This window comes from Scyliorhinus torazame, chromosome 4, assembly GCF_047496885.1.
Source record: "Scyliorhinus torazame isolate Kashiwa2021f chromosome 4, sScyTor2.1, whole genome shotgun sequence".
NCBI lineage: Eukaryota > Metazoa > Chordata > Chondrichthyes > Carcharhiniformes > Scyliorhinidae > Scyliorhinus > Scyliorhinus torazame.
In genome coordinates, this window is record NC_092710.1 from 128,141,879 (window position 1) to 128,164,127 (window position 22,249).

The following is a 22,249-nucleotide window of genomic DNA, read 5'->3' on the forward strand; positions in this document are numbered from 1 at the left end:
AAGCAGAAGCATTTTAGTTTGGAGAAATTAGCATTTGACATTTTTTTGAAGTGCAGCTTATATGGAGCAAAAGAAAAGGGCAACTCTGTCAGATCCACACCTAGAAAGATTGGCTCAAAAATTATCAGAAGTTTTGATTGAGCGAACATGGAAAGATGAATTCCTCTTGCTGAGGAATCAGCGATTATAAGTTATTGAATGAAATTAATGTCAGAGTGAGCAAGAGGAAAGGGAAGGATACATTTCTTCTGTGTGGAGCCGTTAAGAATGCCAGAAGACCAGAGTAGGCACCACTGAAACAAGGGAAAAATTTGGACATTTCATACAGTGAAAGATACCTGACTATGAGGAGAGTGTGGAACAATGAGATTTGCATTGAATTCTTCCAGCAAAGAGGCAGCACAGCTGGGTTGTGTGGTGATATGCATTTCTGTATATAACTGTACAAATGTATAAAGCATTCATCAATGTATGTCATCACGGATATGACCTCCTGCCAGTGGGTGGTGCCAGGCATGCATCATGTGACTGATGCAACTCGGCAGTTGGTGGTCGTATGGATAGTAGGACAGTCGCACTTAGAGTAGCTCCCGAGAGACTTGAATAACTTTGTTTGTATATAGTTCTGTTAGTTATCTTCCCAGGTGCTGAACAATAAATAATTGTGGGCAGCAAGGTGGTGCAGTGGTTAGCACTGCTGGCTCACAGCGTCGAGGGCCTGGCTCGATCCCAGCCCCGGGTCACTGTCCATGGGGAGTTTGCACATTCTTCCCATGTCTGCGTGGGTCTCACCCCCACAACCCAAAAAGATGTGCAGAGTGGATGAATTGGCCTCGCTAAATTGTCCCTTAGTTGGAAAAAAAGAATTGGGTACTCTACAATTTATTTTTAAAAATAAATAATTGTTCCGGTTAAACACATTCATGTTGTATGTATGTCTTCATCATCGGAGGAAACACGGAACACAATAGGTTGAATAATTTCCTTCTACACTGTAAACTCCAATGGGTACTTCAACTTAAATGTACAATGAAAGTTTGGAACAAGTAATTAATTTTTTTTTAATAAGGGACAATTTAGCATGGCCAATCCACCTATCCACATCTTTGGGTTGTGGGTGTGAAACCTACGCAGACACGGGAGAATGTGTAAACTCCACACGGACAGTGACCCAGGGCCGGGATCGAACCTGGATACTCAGTGCCGTGAGTACTTGGAACAAGTAAAGCTATACTTACTTTCATAATGGAACGTGAATGTGTTTCTGAGAAATGGAAGGGATGAAATTTGGCTTCATCGCAGCAAACCGTCATATATGTTCACTGCACGACATCGAGGAACATGCAGCTCGGGAGGCGGAGAATGCACTGTTTTTGTACATTTTCCACAAAAAGATCACGTAAAAAGTCAATTTAGCCGTACAGTGGAATCCATTTAGAATTAGCCCATGATGAAGTCTTGATGTTAGCTTGGGCATCAGCACCAGAACTGCTTCACCAACTCCTCTGAAAAATTCCCTCTCAGAAGCATTGAAATGCAAAGGTTTTGGCAGATAAAATTTCAGCTTTGGTTCATAGAATCATAGAATTTACAGTGCAGAAGGAGGCCATTTGGCCCATCGAGTCTGCACCAGCTCTTGGAAAGAGCACCCCACCCAAGCCCACACCGCTACCCTATCCCCATGACCCAGTAACCCCATCCAACACTAAGGGCAATTTTGGACTCTAAGGGGCAATTTATCATGGCCAATCCACCTAACCTGCACATCTTTGGACTGTGGGATGAAACCGGAGCGCCCGGAGGAAACCCATGCTCACACAGGGAGAACGTGCAGACTCCGCACAGACAGTGATCCAAGCCAGGAATCGAACCTGGGACCCTGGAGCTATGAAGCAATTGTGCTAACTACTATGCTACCATGCTGCCCAAACGGTTGCTTCATATTAACAGGTGAATGTGCAATTTTTATTTTCAAAAGGAATAAGTTGATCCAGACTTGGAAACACCTCCGCCACCTGAGTATGTAACTGTATCAGCCATTGATCTGGCCCCCTGCCTGGATTTGGGTAGCTATTAGGCTAAATTAAAATTACAGCCCCATGAAAGTGAATGGAGCCACTTTGGAATAAATGTCGTAGCTGTCTCTGTTAGTGCCATCATTTCATCTTCTGTGGAGGGAAGAATGATGGGTCTCATTGGCCATTTAAACGTGACATGGTTATTTCAGAGTTGTTTTAATGACTTGGAACCTGCACTTATGACATTTCCTTCTACTTTAAAATTATTCCAGTGAACAATTACTTATTGGAAGCTGTCTCCAATGTGCTTGATAAATCAAAATGCAACGAAGGAAATGTTTCTTGAAGGAACCCTTGTTGAAAGTTTCAAAGTGCATTAAAGTGAAATGGCAAAGAGGTACAAAAATTTTAACTTAAAAGGCTCTTACAGACACAGCTCGGTTTGTTACCAGACCACTGATTGTTTTGTTGGCATGTAATTTTCTGTTCTCCCACGAGTTCAAAGGCCGACTGGCATTCAAATGTCAATGCGTCACCGTGTAAAAAACTGTTCCCACTTCTTTTGCCATAAGCAGGAATACCAGGGTCACCACAACTTCCCTTTTCGATCTCTGGGGAGAAACAAGGAGAGAAAGACATCAATGAGTGAGGCTGGCACGCAGAATACTCTAAGGTGAAATATCAGTGACTGTGCCCAGGACAGAGACAATCACAGAACATGTTGAAAATAGACAGCAAATCCTTCAGCCTCTGAGAAGAGAGCAGCCAGGTTAATGTCAAGGTGTAGGATCCCTCTGCCGAACTATGTCATAATATCCTCTCAAATTTCCTTCTCGTGATTTTGCAATCTAGCTAACCTTATTCAACCTGCAAATAAAGGCAAGGAGCTTCTTGGTTTAGTTAACGAACTAAAATCCATAAAATACTCCTTTTGAGGTTTATTTTGTATTCACACTGCCACAATAGAAATTCATTTACTTCAGGCCTCTGCATGGGTATTGGGGCAGTTCTCGTCTCATTACTGACCAAATTAAACTCGCTGGATGGCAAACCTCACTAGAGTACAGCAACATGGTCAACTATACTCAGAATACTCCTGAAAGTACCACATACAGCGTGGTAAATGGAAACTTAAATCGATGAAAAAAAAAGCAGGGGGGTCAATTTTTGTGCAACAACCACTCTGTAACATCCAAGGGTGAATCTGGAAGTGAAATCAAGCGGTGGGTCATTGCGTCAAATGGTATTGATACCTGTCCTGGTTTTCAGAAAAAGCTGCTTTGTGGTTACCACAACCGTCTTTGTGGAATGAGCAGGAGCCTTGCATATAAATGCACTGGGGTCAATTGACAATTAATGCCCCAATGCTACACCTTGACATTGGGGCTGGTTTAGCACAGAGGGCTAAACAGCTGGCTTGTAATACAGAACAATGTCAGCAGCGCGGGTTCAATTCCTGTACCGGCCTCCCCGAACAGGCGCCGGAATGTGGCGACTAGGGGCTTTTCACAGTAACTTCATTAAAGCCTACTTGTGACAATAAGCAATTATTATTATTATTATGCCTCCAACCGCTTGACCATACTCATTTCCTGCTCCCGCTCACCACCCATTTCCTGTGTTAATTAAAGATATCACCAGCTTTTGTCAAGTCAAGCTTGGGTATGGGGCGTTTGTTGACATCTCTTGAGGTGCTTTTTGTGGGGTTTGCTTCTGAACGCACAAACATTTTGTTGGTAGCTGCAACGCTAGGTTCTGCACACATTGCACCTACTGCGTCCTTTTTATCCTGATGTAAATGTACCTATCCTTGAAACTGCAGTCGCAGGCCGTCCACAAAGAACACATCTGGCTTAACTTTCTGCCTCCAAATTGGCAAGCTGCCTCTTGGAGACCATTTACACCAGCAGCATGCCGCCATTATGGAGAGTACTCAGTAAAGCAAATGGATTCGGTCCCAAACCAAGACCTCCAGGCAGCTGCCAAACATATAGTGCTCACCGTGTGTTCCACTGACACACACGCCAAAATCACTAACTTATTATGCATGCGCCAGCTTATTATATGTGCACATGGTTTGATTTTCTCTTTCGCTTTGTTTGAAGTATTTTCCTTGATTTAAAATTAATTGCGTTAGGAGCAAGATGAGTGGAGCAGGTAGATGGTCTTTTTGCAAGGGATGTTGAATGATCATATAAATAGGACGTTGGAATGACAAGCTTTGATTATAGCTCCAGAATTCAGCAGCAACCAGGTGTCACGGACATTCTAGCCCCAAAACAGCTTTTGTTGCTATTACTCTCTGAAATGGACAGTAGCTTCTGATGTCTGTGGTGTGCACTTAAGTGCAGAAATGCAGACCTTCTCATCAATGAAACCACACTCTTACACAGGATGAAATTAAAAATCTCTGATTTTATGTGGACTTCTATGCTAATAGTCTTGTGTAAAAAACACTTGAAAAAGTTGAATGAGGTGCTCCTGTGTTTTTAAACAATGTGGATGCAAGAAGGAAGTTCCAATGGCGGGGGTGTTCAGAACCAGGGATCACAGTTTGGGGATACAGGGTCGACCATTTAGGACAGAAATAAGGAGGAATTTCTTCACCCAGAGAGTGATGAACCTGTGGAATTTGTTACCACAGGAAGTAGTTGAGACCAAACATTGTATGTTTTCAAGCAGCAGTTAGATACAGCATTTGGGGCAAAGGATATAAGGGGAATGCGGGATTAGGCTTTTGAGTTGGATGATCGGCCATGATCATCATGAATGGGGGAGCAGGCTCAAAGGCCTCCTCGTCCTCCTATTTTCTATGTTGTTATGTACTAAGTCATAATTATCTCTGAACCAACTCTCTGGCCCTAAAAAACAAATGTTATAGTTGTGAAATGTCAAATGTCTCCGCTCCAGGTTAAAATTTTAATCGTTTTTTAAAACATTTTTAAAATTGTTTAATGATAATTCAGTTTCTACCTTCATCACATGTCTTGTGTACATCATCAACCTGCAGAAGGTTGTCGACAAGATCAGGACACATGATCCTTATATTCCAGTTTGTGATGCAAAGGATTGGCGTATTCTTTGTTGAGTTTGTCTTACCTGGTGCATATTTAGCAACCCATCTTAGTAGCTGGCTTACCTATGTCACAATGGGGAGACACTACATAGGGCAACAATGAAGAGGCTGGTTGGATAGGCTTAATCACTAGTTTTGCTTGTAGCACCAGCTACACTGCAGCTATTGGGGAGAGCTGAAAGCAAGAGGGGACAAACAGACTGAGCACTATGCACCATCCAGTGCGCTAACAAACTTAATGCTTTGCAGCAACCGAGAAAAACAAGTGGATCCCTTAAGGCGAATGACTGTACATTCTTCGAACATGGCAAACCCAGGAGGCAACAAATGAGCATGGAGTGCTCACAGTAAAAATAACACTCGCCTTGCAAGGATTGAATCCCCCCTCAGAGAAACGTCTTACATTTTGCTTGTCAAGAAGTGTGGACCCAGTTAACCTCATGTACATCTACGCCCCAACACACACCTTCAACCTTGATGTCAAGAAACAATTCAATGAGACACTTAATGCTGTAATTAGCACTATTCCCAGTCCTAAGGGATTTACTTCTCAGGGACTTCGATACAAGGGTGGATACTGACGACACAACATGGCTAATGGGCATTGGGCACTAGATAATCAGCAAGATGCTGGAGCTATGCCGTTACCATGGAGAGCTACTTCCAAACCAAGCCATGCCACAAGGTGCCCTGGAGACATCTAAGGTCACATCACTGGTACTCGCTAAATTTCATTGTCACCAATAAGTCACTTTCAAGTCACAGCTTTCATAGCACTGACTGTGGAAGTGACCACTCCCTGCCATGTTATAAGCCAAGGAAACTATACATCTACAAGAAAAAAAAGGTTATCCCCAGATCAACACTTTGCCAGACCACTGGCCCAGAAAGGACCCAAGAGTTGCTGAATATTCTTGATCAGGATCTTCCAGACAACACCCGGGATCAAAGTGTCAAAGAAGTCGCAGAGAGACTTCTTACGCTTTACCCAGTTAACCTCATGTGCATCTATTTCCCTACACTTACCTTCACTCAGGCATCTGCTCAACATCATCTATATCTTCCCACTGCATATGGGGAAAGAGATCAGAGGAATGCTGACTGGTTTGAGGCAAACTGGACTGAAATGGAGCCAGTTTCTGCAACCAAGAGGGGAGCCCTCATGAACTACAAGCAAGTCGCCAGCACACAAATTCTAGATGCTCTCGGAGCTGTCAGAATCTATTCCCAGCAGACTGCTCAGCACTGCACCAATCAATACTGGTTGAAACTTTGCAACAGTGTACAAACTGCTGCTGAATCTGGTGATGCAAAAGGGATGGAGGAATCAGGAAAGCAACTGGCCCAGGGGCAACCAAATCAGCCCTCTTGATGGCAAAGACGAGGATGACCATCACTGAACCTAGCAAGTGGATGGAAAGGTGGATGGAGCACTCCCCCAAACTTCACACAATGGAAGACAATGTCACTGAAGTTGGTCTTGGCACCATTCCTGTCATGAAGGAGCTGGACAGAGCCCGCCATAGTAGAGCTCAACAAGGTCACTGGCCATCTTGCCAGAGGTAAAAACCCAAGAAACAATGTCATTCCAGCTGGAATCATCAAAAGTGCAAATCCAGTACTGCTGGAGCACCACCATATAAACATTTGTGTCTCTGCTGGAAGAAAAGATTTGTGCCTCAAGTCATGCATGATGCAAACATAGTGACCTTGTCCAGAAACAAAAGGGATCATAGTGACTGAAACCATCACTGAGGTATCTCCTTGTTCAGTATTGGGTCTTTGTTCATTTTTGTGACCAGATTGCGGATCCTGGTATCACGGATCTACCCTAAGTACCCGTGCGGCTTCAAAGCTGGCCAGTTGATAGTTGATATGATTTTCCCACTTTGGCAGTTGAAGGATAAGTGGTGCGCACAGGGCAGAACATTCTACAGTACCTGCATAGACCTCACCAAGACCTTCAACCTTGTCAGCAGAGCCTGACTCTTCATACTGTTGCTGTGGAAAATAGGCTGCCCGTCTGGACTCCTAGCCATCATTTCTTCTTTCCACAAAAACATGCCCAATGTTCACAATGCCAGTCACAACGGGGCAACACCAGAGGCTTTCAAGATCAGCAGCAGTGTAAAGCAGGGCAGTGTCCTGGCAACAACTCTCTTTGGCATATTTTCTTCTATGTTGCCACTTTACTTTTTTGGCAACAAAAAAGGGTGTCTGCAACATTGGAGAGCTGATGGCAAGCTGTATAATGCCCTCCAACATCTGCTCCATTATCCTGTGGAAGATTTCAGAGGCTGAGACAATGCCGAATGGCATACGGTTATAACAGTACCTGCCAAATGGTGTGTTGAACCTGAAGAGCTTCCTGCTGGACTTGTCCAGTTGTATCTGCTAGAAACCACGCGATGCATCTTGCTTTGTGAAGGATTTGGAATGTGCCATCTCCTGCTTCGGGATCAGGTAGTGCTCTCGCATTATGTTCTGGTTCAGATCTTTGGGATCTATGCATATCCGCAACTCTCCTGAGGGCTTCGTCACACAGACCATCGAGCTGACCCAGTCAGTCGGTTCAGTCACTTTGGGTATGATGCCCTGGTCTTGGAGCTCCTGTAGCTGAGCCTTTGAACGTTCCTTCAGAGGAGCCAGCACCCGGCGTGGTGCATGAATTACAGGCGTGGCATCAGGCCTGAGCAGGATCTTGTAGCAGTATGGCAGAGTGCCCATTCCATCAAGCACATCCTAATATTGAGCAAGGATGTCATCCGTGTCAGCCTGAAGATGCACATTGGAAGAAGACATGGCAGGGACTCGCTGTACGAGGTTGAGTAGCTGGCATGCATGGGCACCAAGCAGGGATGCCTTATCAGGCTTGACGATTTCGAATCGCAGTGTGGCATGATGGTCTTGTCGAGACAAAGAGATGGCAAGATCCTAGTGCAGTTATGGCATTGCCATTATAATCGAGGAGCTGGCAGGCTGGCGGAAGAATTTTGGTTGCTTTTTAATGCGGTCAAAATCAGCTTGAGAGATGAGATTGGCAGAAGCACCAGTGTCCAGCTTGAACTGTATGCTGCATTGATTTACGTGTATGACAGCACACCATTCGTCCATGGAATCCGCATTGAGGATAGATAGACATCTTGCTGAATTTGAGGAGGCATACTCACACATAGTGATGATGACCACGCGATAGGGGGACTCCAGGTAGTCGTCCTCTGGATCTGTAGTGCTACCAGGATCAGAATCCAGTAGACCTTGCTGTACACATCGAACGCGCTTGTGTTGGAATTGGGATTGCTGGCCCTTGACTGGTGGTGCAGATCTGCACAAGGCTGCATAATGTCCAGGCTTCCCGCAATTTAAACATCGCCTGCCTTTGCAGGGCATTGTCACTTTAAGTAGGCGGTGCCACAGTTCGGGCACGTCATGATGTTGACGTTGTTACGCTCCGTGCGTCGTCGCACACGACAGTGTGGTCAGCAGACATTCGCATCTGCACAGTCTGGTTTTTGGCCGCTTCGGTCTCCTGTTCGTGTTGTTTTGAGACGGGGGTACTGATTTCTCGCATGTTCATGCACTGTACATGTCTCGATTGCGACTGGCAGAGTCATGTGCTTAATTTTGAGGAGTTGCTCCTGCAAAGAATCGGAGTGCACCCCAAACACGATCTGATCCCTGATGATGGAATCAGCAGTGTCACCATAATTGCACTAATATACAGAGATGAGTTAGAAAGGATTGGACAGGTTCATCCTTACCCTGAAGGTGTTGCTGGAAGACAGAGCGCTCAAAGCTCTTGTTTGTTTCGACTTCACAGTGACTGTCGAACTTCTCTAAAACGGTCTTGAATTTGGTCTTGTCCTGGCCATCGGTAAAATTAAGCAAGTTGAAAATCTGGATGGCTTGGTCTCCCGCAGTTGATAGGAGCAGTGCGATTTTTCTGGCATCGGACGCATCCTCGAGGCCTCAGGCCTCATTGTCGAGAAGGAACCTTTGCTTGAAGACCCACCAGTTGGCGCCGAGATTGCCGGAGATCCGTAGCTGTGCGGGGGCCTGGATCTTCTCCATGCCGCTGGAAGGCACTTGCTGGTCGGCATGGAATCACTCGAAGTAAACCACTTAGAGAAAGTAGACTACTGGTACCATGTCATGTTAATCACCCTGGGGTAACACGGACTGCAACTGGGTGCAGTTGTACTTGAAAGTAGACTCCAAACTGTGATGTTGGTTCAAAAAGCTTTATTGAACTTCTTAAGGAGTGCACACAGTTCGCTGTGGGTTTGACACTCTACTAATCTAAGTGTGTTTACTATAACTAACTCGACCAGACTAGCTCTGAGCCACGTGTAGAATGTGCTAACTGATATATACACCCTGACTGTCACTACAGTTGTCACCAGTGGAAAGAGGCAGAGAGCTGATGCCTCATGTGTTTTATAGTGGGAGACCACCCTCTAGTGTTCTGCCTGGTGATTGGTTGTGTTCTGTCCTGTGTGTTGAGTGGCTGTACTGGGTGTCTGTCACTGCCTGTCTGTATCTCATTATGTGCATGAGTGCATATCATGACAGGTTAGATCTTTGGAGGCAGCAAGTATTGTCACTTTGCGCCGTTATAAGTCTTATCTCACTAAAGTTTTGCTCAATTGAAATTAAATGAAATTAAAATTGCTTATTGTCACAAGTAGGCTTCAATGAAGTTACTGTGAAAATCCCCAAGTCGCCACATTCCGGTGCCTGTTCGGGGAGGCTGGTACGGGAATTGAACCGTGCTGCTGGCTTGCCTTGGTCTGCTTTAAAAGCCAGCGATTTAGCCCAGTGTGCTAAACCAGCCCCAATTGAAAACTGACTAGGGAATAGGATGGAAGTGGAACATCAAGTCGGGTCCATGGTTTATGAGCACCTGTAGTACTAATTCTCCAATCCAAAATCACTGTCAGAGCAGTGACACCCTCTCACCCCCACTCCGATAAACGTGAGATCACACAACCACCCAACTGATGTTCCCATTACTACTGCTTGAAATAAATGGAACATCTGAGAGCCCCCATGGAAGTGAAATAAATGTGAAAAGTAAATATGTAACAAAATAAAAACAGTTACTTGGTTGAACAGCCGCCTCATAAACGGAATTACTTGCACCATAAGTAAGAAGATCCCCTCTGCACATCGCATTTTGCAGCAAAATCATAAACAAAATTGTCAAGAACACATTTCCAATTTTGTTACAAAAAACCCTGAAGGGAAATCCCACCTCTGCACGGCGCTCTGCAGAAACTGTGACACATTAAGATGAAGAAGGTGTGAGAACTGAAGGGAGATATAGCAATAAATCTGGAAATTCCAATAAAGCTGCTGTGAGGTTGGCAGGTATATTGGTATGTCGTTAAAGCTTATTGAACTCTGATGCCTAGTAATAATTGCCTGATATATTAAAAGCTGCTTCGAGTCAATTTGTGGGTGGATAGGTTATTAAAGATTATTTAATAATCATAGATTTGAAACATAATATGCATTCAAAACATTACTGCCTTAATTATGTTTGGCTACTTTTAAAGCACTTATCTCATTCACGTTGTGACTTTTGTAATTCCTTCAAAGAAATAATGGCCAACGCTTTAAACTGTTCACTGCAGATAATAATTACATTAAAAATGCCGTAATTTTATCTGTGTAACTTTTCCAGCAGTGCCTGCCTTTGGCGACAGTTTGCATGTTTAAAAAAGTATTAATTCATTTGTAGTGCTTGGGCTTTTGGAAAATAGATCTTGCTCATAAGTAAGAAAAAGACACTAGCTGATGTTGTAAACATCCTCTTAGTGAAGGCAATGAAGTCAGTCTGTTAGTGGAAGTCTGTTGTGTTTTCAGCAGGAGCTATCTGTGTGTTTTAAACCCAATCAAAGCTAATTTCCATTCATTTCCCTGTCCTCCATTCTCAAAGGCTTTGGGTGTGATTGTATTCTTTGCAAAAGCGTAAATTTGGGTGTAATTGTATTTTTTGCAAAAGCATAAATAAAAGACGATGTTTAACTGAGTGCTCATTACGCACAGCTCCCAATTTCATTTTACGCTAGAGGCACAAGTTAAAATTCCTTCCACTGACTGGGGTAGAGTTTGGTGGATACTGCCGGACATTCGGTGCCTCATTCAATGGTCATTCTTCACACATCATAGAATCATACAGCACAGAAAGAGATTATTTTGCCATTTGTTTTGATGCTGACCAGATAGTCATCCAGCCTAATACCGCTTTCCAGCTCCTGATTCATAGCCTTGTAGGTTACAGTTCTTTGAATGCATAACCAAGTATTTGTTAAATATTATGAAGTTCCAGATCCCCACCATCCTCTGAGTGAAAATATTTTCCCTGAGCCTCCTCCAAGTCTCCCACCATAAGTCCATGCCTCATGGTAATGAATCTCTCAATCAATGGAGCCTTCCTTTACATGTGGGGGTTATGCCCAGTGCTGCCTGCTACACTGACCACAGGTTAGTTCAAGCTAACAGTTCCTTTCGAATCCACCCATCACCCAAAGGAAAGGCACACAAATAAGAAAACTACAAGTCCATAAGGCTTTGTCTGCCACGGGAGTTCTAAAATCATGGGCCACAGGATGAGATTTTGGGATTGTGAGCTCCGAGGCTCCAATGACGGCCGTAGATCAGAGGCATCGTCAGGAAGTCTTGGGAATTGGTTCGAACGCCCTATGATTTTCTTCCCAGTTCACATTTAGCTGTGAGGGGAGCAGAGTGAACTATCAAGTGACCCCAAGCATCAAAGGGTCACATCAATCAACGGGAATCTTAATTGGAAGACCAGTAGCTGGGGGAGGGAAGTAATGGTGAATTTGAAGGGTTGGGCTAAGGGGCTGGAGCCAGGATGTAGCCCCTTTTGTGTAGATAGTTCCTGAACTCCTCAATGGCATGGCATTTCTCTCATCTGGAATTGTACAAACTGATAGTTATTTTGATGATTACCAGAAACTTGCAGCTATCACCATGGGAACATTTGTATTTAGAGCTTCTATCTCTGATTGTTGCTTTTTACCCTTTTTTTTATAGAATCACAGAATCACTACAGTGCAGAAGGAGGCCAAAACCCAACCTATGCCCGTAACCCCACCCAGCTTTTTGGATAATAAGGGGAAATTTTAGCATGTCCAATCCACCTAACCTGCACATCTTTGGACTGTGTGAAGAAACTGGAGCACCGGAGGAAACACAGGCAGGCACGGGAGAATGTGCAAACTCCACAACGGCATTCACCCAAGGTCAGAATTCAACTTGGGTTCCTGGTGCTGTGAGATGCAGTGCCTACCACTTTACTGCCGTGCCGCCCAAAATTTGTGTGAATTTGGATGTTACACCAGAGATTAGGTGTGCAGCATCAACCACACTAACAGAACTTGAGAGACTGTGTCCCAAAATGTATTTCCATGTGTCTCAATCAGCCCAGTCAGTAAGGCGGTGGTGCAACGAACGCAACGAACGCCATGACGTCACGACGTGCGGCAACTGTGGCTCCGCCCACTTAAAGCGGCAATGTCCGGCCAAAGCGCGACAATGCCTCCGCTGTGGCAGGATGGGCCACTACGCTGCCTGCTGTCGAGCAGCTCAACCTGCCAACTCCCAACATTCTGCCAGCCTCGTGGGGACGTGCGAGTGATTCAGCCCCCCCTACACTGAGTCATATCCTGATAGTATGCAAACCATCAATACCGAAGACAGGGAGCCCTTCCGCGTCGCGGTAATCCACAAGAACCGGATGTCCCCAATTCGGAACCACCAACCGCTGCCAGTGCACAGCGTTGATCCGGGCAATGAGTGGTGTGCCACCCTAACGGTCAACCGATCACAGATCACATTTCGCCTGGACACTGGTGCCTCCGCCAATCTCCTCGCATGGTCAGCCTTCCAGACCTTGAAGGTTAAACCACCGATTCTGCCATCTCATTGTCAGCTGGTTGACTACAATGGAAACGTCATCCCGGCCACGGGGCCCTGCCAGCTCGAAGTTACATACAACTCACACAAAGCCACATTGTCGTTTGAAATAGATGGATCCTCAAAGAACTCTCTGTTAGGCACACAAGATCCTCCACCTCGTTCAGCGGGTACACACTCTGTCTCCAGAAGGCACGTTCGATTTCCCGGATGCAGACTTTAGGGCGCAGTTCCACTCACTCCTCGCGCACAACCAGGAGGTTTTCGAGGGCATGGGCACACTGTACTACACGTACAAAATACGGCTCAAACTGGATGCCACCCCGGTCATTCACGCATCTCGTAGGATCCCATCACCACTCAAGGATCGCCTCAAGCTGCAGGACCAAGGAGTGCTTTCCCGGGTCACGGAGCCAACGCCATGGGTCAGCTCCATGGTGTGCGTCAGGAAGCCCTCCGGTGAGCTCCAGATCTGTATCGACCCAAAAGATTTGAATCACAACATTATGAGGAAACAGTACCCCATACGCAAACGAGAAGAAATCATGAGCGAAATGGCTCGGGCAAAAATATTCACCAAGCTTAATGCCTCAAAGGACTTTTGGCAGATTCAATTGGATCAGTCCAGCAAGAGCTGCACACTTTCAACACTCCATTTGGCAGATACTGCTACAATAGCATGCCATTCGACATAATCTCGGACTCCGAGGTGTTCCATCGCATCATGGAACAGATGACGGAGGGCATCGAAGGGATACACGTCTACGTAGACGATGTTATCATCTGGTCCACCACACCACAGGAGCACATCAGTCGTCTCCAGCATGTCTTTGCACGGATCCGAGATCAGGGCCTGCGCCTCAACCGAGCCAAGTGCACTTTTGGCCAGACTGAGCTAAAGTTTTTTGGGGACCACATCTCCCAGTCGGGTGTGCAGCCGGATGCCGACAAAGTGGCAGCTATCGCAGCCATGCAGCAGCCGTCAGACAAGAAGGCAGTGCTGCGCTTTCTCGGGATGGTCAACTTCCTGGGGAAGTTCATTCCTAACCTTGCTTCACACACGACTGCTCTTCGCCACCTGGTCAAAAAGACAACGGAATTCCAGTGGCTGCCCGCACACCAGAGTGAATGGGAGGAGCTCAAGGTCAAGCTCACCACCGCCCCGGTACTGGCGTTTTTCGAGACCACACGGGAAACAAAGATCTCAACTGAGGCCAGCCAGTCCGGCATTGGGGCGGTACTCCTGCAACGGGACGACACCGCATCATGGGCCCCGGTCGCCTATGCGTCGCGGGCCATGACCCCACAGAACAGCGCTATGTGCAGATTGAGAAGGAGTGCCTCGGCCTGTTGACTGGCATCGACAAGTTTCACGATTATGTATTTGGTCTTCCGCAGTTCACTGTGGAGACCGACCATCGCCCCCTGGTCGGCATCATTCAGAAGGACCTCAACGATATGACCCCTCGCCTCCAGCGCATTCTGCTCAAGCTCCGGAGGTACGACTTCCAACTTGTCTACACCCCGGGGAAGGATCTCATCATCGCAGATGCTCTGTCCAGGGCGGTCAACACACCGCCCGACTCGGAGGGGTTCGTTTGTCAGGTTGACGCACAAGTAGCCTTCACATCGGCCAATCTTCCGGCCACTGATGCACATCTGGCCCACATTTGCCGTGAGACTGCGGCTGACCCCCTTCTAATGAATAATGAACCACATGACGAAAGGATGGCTCAAGGGGCAGTGCGCAAAATTTTACAATGTCCGGGACGACTTGGCTGTCATTGATGGTGTCCTCTTGAAGTTGGACCGAATAGTGATCCCACACAGCATGCACCGGCTTGTCCTCGAACAACTGCACGAAGTCCATCTCAGAGGTGAAAAGTGCAGGCGAAGGGCCCGAGAAGCTGTGTGATGGCCGGGCATCAGCGACGACATCGCCAACATGGTGCTCAACTGCCCCACCTGCCAGAGGTTTCAGCCGGCGCAACCCCCTGAGACACTTCAGCCCCATGACTTGGTCACGTCCCCCTGGTCGAAGGTGGGCGTGGACCTCTTTCATGCGCTCGGCAGGGACTATATTATTCTGATTGACTACTTCTCAAGTTATCTGGAGGTCATACGCCTGCACGACATGAAGTCATCAGCGGTCATCCGGGCATGCAAAGAAACCTTTGCTCGCCATGGAATTCCCCTCACCGTCATGTCTGACAACGGGCCTTGCTTTGCGAGCCAAGAATGATCTTCCTTTGCCACTTCATACAACGTCACACACGTGATGTTCAGTCCCTTGCATCCTCAGTCGAATGGCAAGGCGGGAAAGGGCGTCCACATTGTGAAGCCGCTCCTCTGCAAGGCTGCTGATGCCGGATCTGACTTCTGTTTAGCCCTGCTGGCCTATCACTCGGGCCCACTGCCAACGGGCCTCTCGCCAGCCCAGCTGTTGATGGGTCACACCCTCAGGACCACTGTGCCGTCCATTCATGTTCCTAAACCCGACCATGCTCCAGTATTGCGAAGGATGCAACAACTGCGTGCTCAGCAGAAGGTGGCACATGATGCTCGGGCAACTGATCTTCCTGCCCTGGCGCCTGGAGACAACGTACACATACCCCTACCCGATGTTGGCTGGTCGGCAACCGCTGCGGTTCTCCGCCATGTGGCTCCCCGCTGATTTCTGGTTCGCATGCCTGATGGCTCCATTCGCCGCCGCAATCGGCGGGCCCTTCCTCTGGTTCTGCGCTCGCTTCCTCTGGTGCCACGCCCTCCTGTTGTCCCTGATGTCGACTTTGTTGAGCTTCCTGCTACCCTGCCTCTTCCTCTCTCGCCCGTGGCCAGGCCCATTCCTCAGCCGGTGGATACTGACCCACCCTTGAGGCGGTCAACCCGAATTCGTCCCCCACCTGAGAGACATGACTTATGAGCCTGTTAGCACATTGGACTCACTGAATTGTTTTACAGTACTGTTAACGAGTTTCTTTTCTTGTTCATTGTTCCAGAAATTTTCTCTCGTCGTTTGCTGATTGCATTTGTTCTGTTATTGGTACAACCTTGTTGCTCTGTTGCACCTGACACCTTCCTTTGTATATAGTTTAGCCTCATGTACATGTTGTAAATATTGCACACACATACTCAGATGCACTCAGTACACATTTCTATTTATTAGCATGTAGGCACATATCCTTGTGAAAGGGGGGGATGTCATGATATCCACATCAGCATATCATGGTGCAATCACATACACACTGATGGACAGGTAGTTGGACCAACCAGCACACACATAACATTGCAGCCAATCACCAGTGAGAGCACACGCACTATAAAACAGGGAACACCACAGTTCCCGCTCATTCTACCAGGAGATAGCTCAGAGCACAGAGCTCACAGCGTGCCACTCAGACATAGAGCATGTGCTGAGTGCCTCACTAAGATAGTGATAGGGCTGGGTCCACAGGTTAGCTGGTGAAGCACGTACCCAAGCCAGCAGTTAGTAGTAGTCGTTGTAGAAGACAATAAAACAAAGTTGTACCATCTACAGCCGTGTTGGATCATTTGTGCATCGGAACACCCAACACGACAGGAGCAGGAAGCTGCCGACAGACACAGCTTCGATCTGAAAACTTGCACACACAATGTGCTCTCATTTGGCACTTTAACTGGCCTTAAATGGCTGTCCGCCACTCGAACTACCACTCCACAGAAGCAGCCTCAATGTAAACAGGCCAGAGAAGGGAAAGGTCAGCAAGCAAACCCGCCTCTGAATGAACCCATTAATTCTCATTTCCTCTCCACAGGTATGGTCTGTCCTCTTGACCATTTGCAGCTCCGTTTTTTAATTTTTTAAATTTCATATTTCCAGTGTCCGGTGTATTTTGCTTTGGTAAACTGTCTTGTTCAATTTGAATGTCAGGCTGGCAATAAGCACAGACTCGGGAGGGGAAACTGCAGGGAGTCTTTTGCAGAAGCAGAATATCTTGGCTTTGGTTTGCCCACTGCTTGTTGAGAGAAAGTTCTGGCTTACTTACACGTTGATATCAGTTTAGCAGTTTGACAGAATCGCCTGTAGTTTTGAGGGCGCTGGTGGAAAGCGAGAGATGGGTGTCATCAGCCTTCAAATGGAAACTGACTCATGTGACTGTGGATCATGTATCACAGGGGCGGCGTGTAACTGAGGAAAAGAAGAAGCTGAGAACAGAACTGTGGTGGCGTGGCTCCTTTAAGAGGTGATATTTAATAATAATAATCTTAATAATAATCTTTATTGTCACAAGTACGCTTACATTAACACTGTGTTATGGGCCAGGGTTTAGAGAACCTCAAAGTATATCATGGAGTTCAACTGACCTATAACTTTTAATAGATTTTGGTTATGAGGAGCACAAGGGCCCACTTTCCAGATGTTATGCAACAGAGACCTTCAGTATTTTTATTTAACTAATGTTTATCCTATAAATCCAGTTAACATTTTATAAACACAGTAAACATCTTATCAACTACCAACACAAATACCCCCCCCCCCCGAAGATACAGTACTCTATAGGTAACCTTTAATAACTTTCCTAACACCATCCATAGGCCAAACACCCTTTTCCTACAAAACAGTAGGTTTGAATTCCTTACAGAAACAGGTATTACTTTGAAGTTTATCAAGAAGTCTGGAGACATTCTTTAGCATGCAGAGAGAGAGAGAGACCAAAAATACACCTACTTTGTTTGAATGCAGCTCGCAACTGAAAACGAAACCAAAAAACTCAGAGCCACAAACCGCATCCAGCTCAAAACAAAAGTAAAAGCCTGTTCGGGTAGACAGAGGGAGAACTCAGAATGTCCAATTCACCTAACAGCACGTCTTTCGGGGCTTATGGGAGGAAACCGGAGCACCAGGAGTAAACTCATGCAGACACAGACAGTGACCCAAGCCGAGAATCGAACCTGAGACCCTGGAGCTGTGAAGCAACAGTGCTAACCACTGTGCTCCGTTACGTGACATGCCCTGAGCACGTGAAACTCACATCAACTTTGTTGGTCTCTTTTTGGGTATGATTTTGATTGTAGTGGATGCCCACTCAAAATGGCTGGATGTTTAGCCTATGTGTTTCACCACTGCAGCTATTGTGGACAAGTTGCACCAAATCTTTTCCATTCACGGTCTATCTGAAGTGATTGTCTCAGACAACGGTACTGTCTTCACAGCCGTAGAGTTTCAACTCTTTGTTAAGTCCAATAGGATTCAGCACATAAGGACAGCCCATAACACCCCGCATGAAAAGGTTTGGCTGAAATTTTGATGGTTCAAACCATCAATTAAAAAAAAGCTAATTGACCACTATTGCTTCATGTAGCTTCTTGCTGTTGTACAATTCAAGCCCGCAACCACCTCTGGGGTCACCCCCGCTGACTTGTTAATGGGCAGGTGTCTCAGGGCCTGGCTTGACCTAATTTTTTCAAATTAGTCAGGGAGGATGGAGGTGAAGCAAGCTTCACAGAAAGGCAACCGCGATACAATCACGAAGGACAGGTCATTCCAAACAAAGGATTTAGCGCACGATTCACCTACTGCATTGCATTCAAGTGAGAGCACAACGCTGCTCCCAACAGCCTCTGCGCCTCGCGAGATTCATCAAAGTCCCACGAGATGGCGGAGTTGGAATACCGCCCCAAATGGGCATGACCAAACGCTGCTCCCAGAAGTAGGTTGTAAACCTATTTATGACCTACATGCCTGTAATCCACCGGCCTCCATCAATTCGCCGGCCTCTCCAGGGAGGCTGCAGTCGGGCACCCATCAGTGTGGGTCAACACAAATTTTGGGGGGGTCTTCTGGGCCATCAGAAACCCCTGGGTGGTCAGGGTGTGCAGGGTGGCCCCCTGGTCCGTCCCCTGAAACATGGGCACCTTGATATTTCCCAGTAGTACCTTGGCACTGCCGTTCGGGCACTGCCAAGGTGCCCAGGTGTTACTCCCAATCCAGCAGGAGCACTGGGTGCCAGGTGCCCGATTACCAGGGTGGCACTGCCAAGAGCCAGGGAATTCGGGGGGCTATGCCCATGAACCAAGAGTGGAGGGGGGTTTGGAAGGTGGAGGAGTGCAGGCCAGATAAGTAGGGGCCTCTGGGAGGTTGAGGGTGATGGATGAGGGTTCTAGAAGGGATGTGGTGCTGCAAAGGGACTTGGGGTGTGTGAAGAGGTCAGACCCAAGGGACTCCATAACGGGGTGTCCTCAATTTGGGGGTGTGGGATAGTGTCCATGGCCGGGATTCTCCCTTCTGGGGACTAAGTACCCACGTCGGCGGGAGAACCTGCGCCAACCACTCCAGCGTCAACTGCCCCCGAAAGTGAGGAATTCTCCGCACTTTTCGGGGCTAGGTTGACGCCGGAGGGGTTGGCGCTGCTCCAACTGTCGCCGAAGGGACGGCACGTATTTGCGCATGCGCCAAATGGCCGGCGTGATCTCACGCATGTATGGAACCACCAGCGGCGTTCTCTTCTCCGCGCCGGCCATGGCGGAGCCCTCCAGGGGCCGGCGCGGAAGAAAAGAGTGCCCCCACGGATCAAGCCCGCCTGCAGATCGGTGGGCCCCGATCGCGGGCCAGGCCACTGTGGGGCGCCCCCCCCGGAGTCGGATTTCCCCGCTCCCCCCCGAGGACCGCCCCCGCCGACTTACCTGCCAGGTCCCGCCGGTACGTGAGTTGAGTGATTCACGCCAGCGGGACTGGCCAAAAACGGACGACCGCTCGGCCCATCGTGGCCCGGAGAATTACCGGGAGGGTCACTGCCAACAGCCCCTGACCGGCGTGGCGTGAACCCCGAAAACGGCGCCGGAGAATACGGCAGCCGGCGTCAGGGCGGCGGGGCGGGATTCCCGGCCCATGTGTGTGTGAGGGGGTGACATTGCCCATGGGTGGGGGTTGTGGGGGACCAACAAGCTCACTTTGAGATCAGGGCACTCTTTCAAAATGGCGGCCTGATCTTTGCGTTCAGCTTCCCAGTGCGAAAAAACATTCCAAGTGTGGGATAAACCGGTGAGAAACTTCCCAGGGCCCAAAAAAGTGACTAAGTGTCATTGAATAATGGTGGGGAACTCATTGGCAGAGCTGCCGGGAAACTCTCTGAAAAATCTGCTTCAAATTAACTTAGAAATTTGGGGGAGAATTGCGTTCTTAGTGTATATGCGGAACCAGAATGGTTACCTGGGAGAGTTGCTACCAGGACTGGGCATATCTACTCACTGTTAGAAAAATTATGTGTAGCTGTAAAAATAAGGTGGCATCCATTCTTTTCCCCTTTTTGGAACTGCAGGTCAAAATTAGAATTTATTTGAATTTCCCCCATGGAATCTCAGCAATGAATTTGCATTGACCATTTCTCCTCTTAAGGGGTCACCATCAGCACGTGCTTCACTTCAATCAATTAGTCAGTCACAATGAGTTTCATCAGTCCTTGGCCAGTAAGATAGATCAAAATGCAGAATTTTAACAGTGCGTCAAGACTCTTTAACCCACAGGGAAGCGGGCTCTGACATTTTCTTTGCTACGTTCAGTCGGTTAATTCCGAAGCTGCAAGATTGGTAGCCAGCTGGGGAAAGCAAGTTGCCAAAGGAAGGAAAACTTTGCTTCAACAAATACCCCTTTCTCTCAAACATTGCTTTAAATCATGCCCATGATCTTTATTATTTGTTCATGGACAACAATTACTTCTATATCGGAAGCAAGTCAGCAGAGAAAACAACATTTAAAATGCTCACTGCTTCACAGGGGCGAGGTGTGCACTCCAGCAATTGCTCCCATTAAGTTAAGTATCAGTTTACGCTAATCTCCCTTTTGGTGAAACCAGCAGCCCCTGTGGACGACAATGTTATAAACAACAGCATCAATAACATCTGAGAATAAGCATAGCAGTGGGAAAAAGCACCATCTATCTAATCAGCAATACCCTGGTTACATAAATACTGAAAAAATTTTGATGTGTGGGCTAGATAGGGGAGAATGTTTCCAAGGCCCCAAAAAAGGTCTGTGTGGGTAAATACCAGTGTGGATCTCACTGAAAACCCCAGCAAGAAACAGCCCACCAAACTCACCCAAAATGGCACTGAAGAATGTTCCGTTCAATTGCGCCCCACATCTTTGTAGGTACAAGGTACACCACAGATCCATTTTTTGCTTCTGTATGAAACATTTACAATAAATGGCTCTACTACGCATGACATATAATCTGAAGCCTAGGACAAAATACATTTTCTTCAGAAGTAGATCAGTATAGAAACTCTAAATCCCTGTAGACAATACCATTTTTCCTATTATAATCAGTAATTCCGCCTTCTAAAAGTATCAGTGAAGAGATTATTGAACAAAAAAAACGACAGGTTGATAAAGATATGAAAGAAGGAAGTCAAATGTTTTAAAAGTTCTTAAATGTATAACGAATAGACAAATGTCAAGTGTAGTAGAGCCATTTATTGTAAATGTTTCATACAGAAGCAAAAAATGGATCTGTGGTGTACCTTGTACCTACAAAGATGTGGGGCGCAATTGAACGGAACATTCTTCAGTGCCATTTTGGGTGAGTTTGGTGGGCTGTTTCTTGCTGGGGTTTTCAGTGAGATCCACACTGGTATTTACCCACACAGACCTTTTTTGGGGCCTTGGAAACATTCTCCCCTATCTAGCCCACACATCAAAATTTTTTCAGTAGTAGGGAGCTGAACTTGTTGGTGAGACAGGCTCCTCAGAGATTGGGCTGCCATTTTGAAAGTATGCCCTGATCTCTAAGTGAGCTTCAGTGTCCCACAACCCCCACACACAGACAATGCCACCCCCCACACACGGACATTGCTCCCAAACCTCTTCCAAGTGAGGACATCCCGCTATGGGATCGCTGAGGGCCCCCTCCTTTCCAGCTCCCCTCACTTTCAGGACCCTCACACTTCACCTCCCCAAACTTTAAGATGCACATTCATACCCAGCCTTCATCTCCCCACTCTTCATACCCCCCTCACCTCCCCTTTCATAGGCATGGCCCCCTCAGGCCTCGGTCCTTGGCTGTGCCACCCTAGCACTGCCATCCTGGCAGTGCCCCTGCTAGCCTTTTTGTGGCACCCAGCACCTTAGCAGTGCCACCCTGGCAGTGCCATCGGGGCACCTTGGCAGAGCCAGCCTACCAGTGCCAAGGTGCCCAGCTAGCCGTCAAGGAGCCTGGGTGCCAGAGGGAGAGCC

General features: G+C 47.2%; 1 protein-coding gene across 1 annotated transcript in view; it reads right to left on the bottom strand.

The window, feature by feature from the left end:
- Positions 1-22,249, bottom strand: part of LOC140410474 (CUB and sushi domain-containing protein 1-like) — a 3,392,839-nt gene that overhangs the window by 773,364 nt on the left and 2,597,226 nt on the right. The window contains exon 13 of the mRNA XM_072498599.1: positions 2,447-2,629. Coding sequence (XP_072354700.1) covers positions 2,447-2,629 — 183 coding nt within the window. The remainder of the gene's footprint in view (positions 1-2,446; positions 2,630-22,249) is intronic.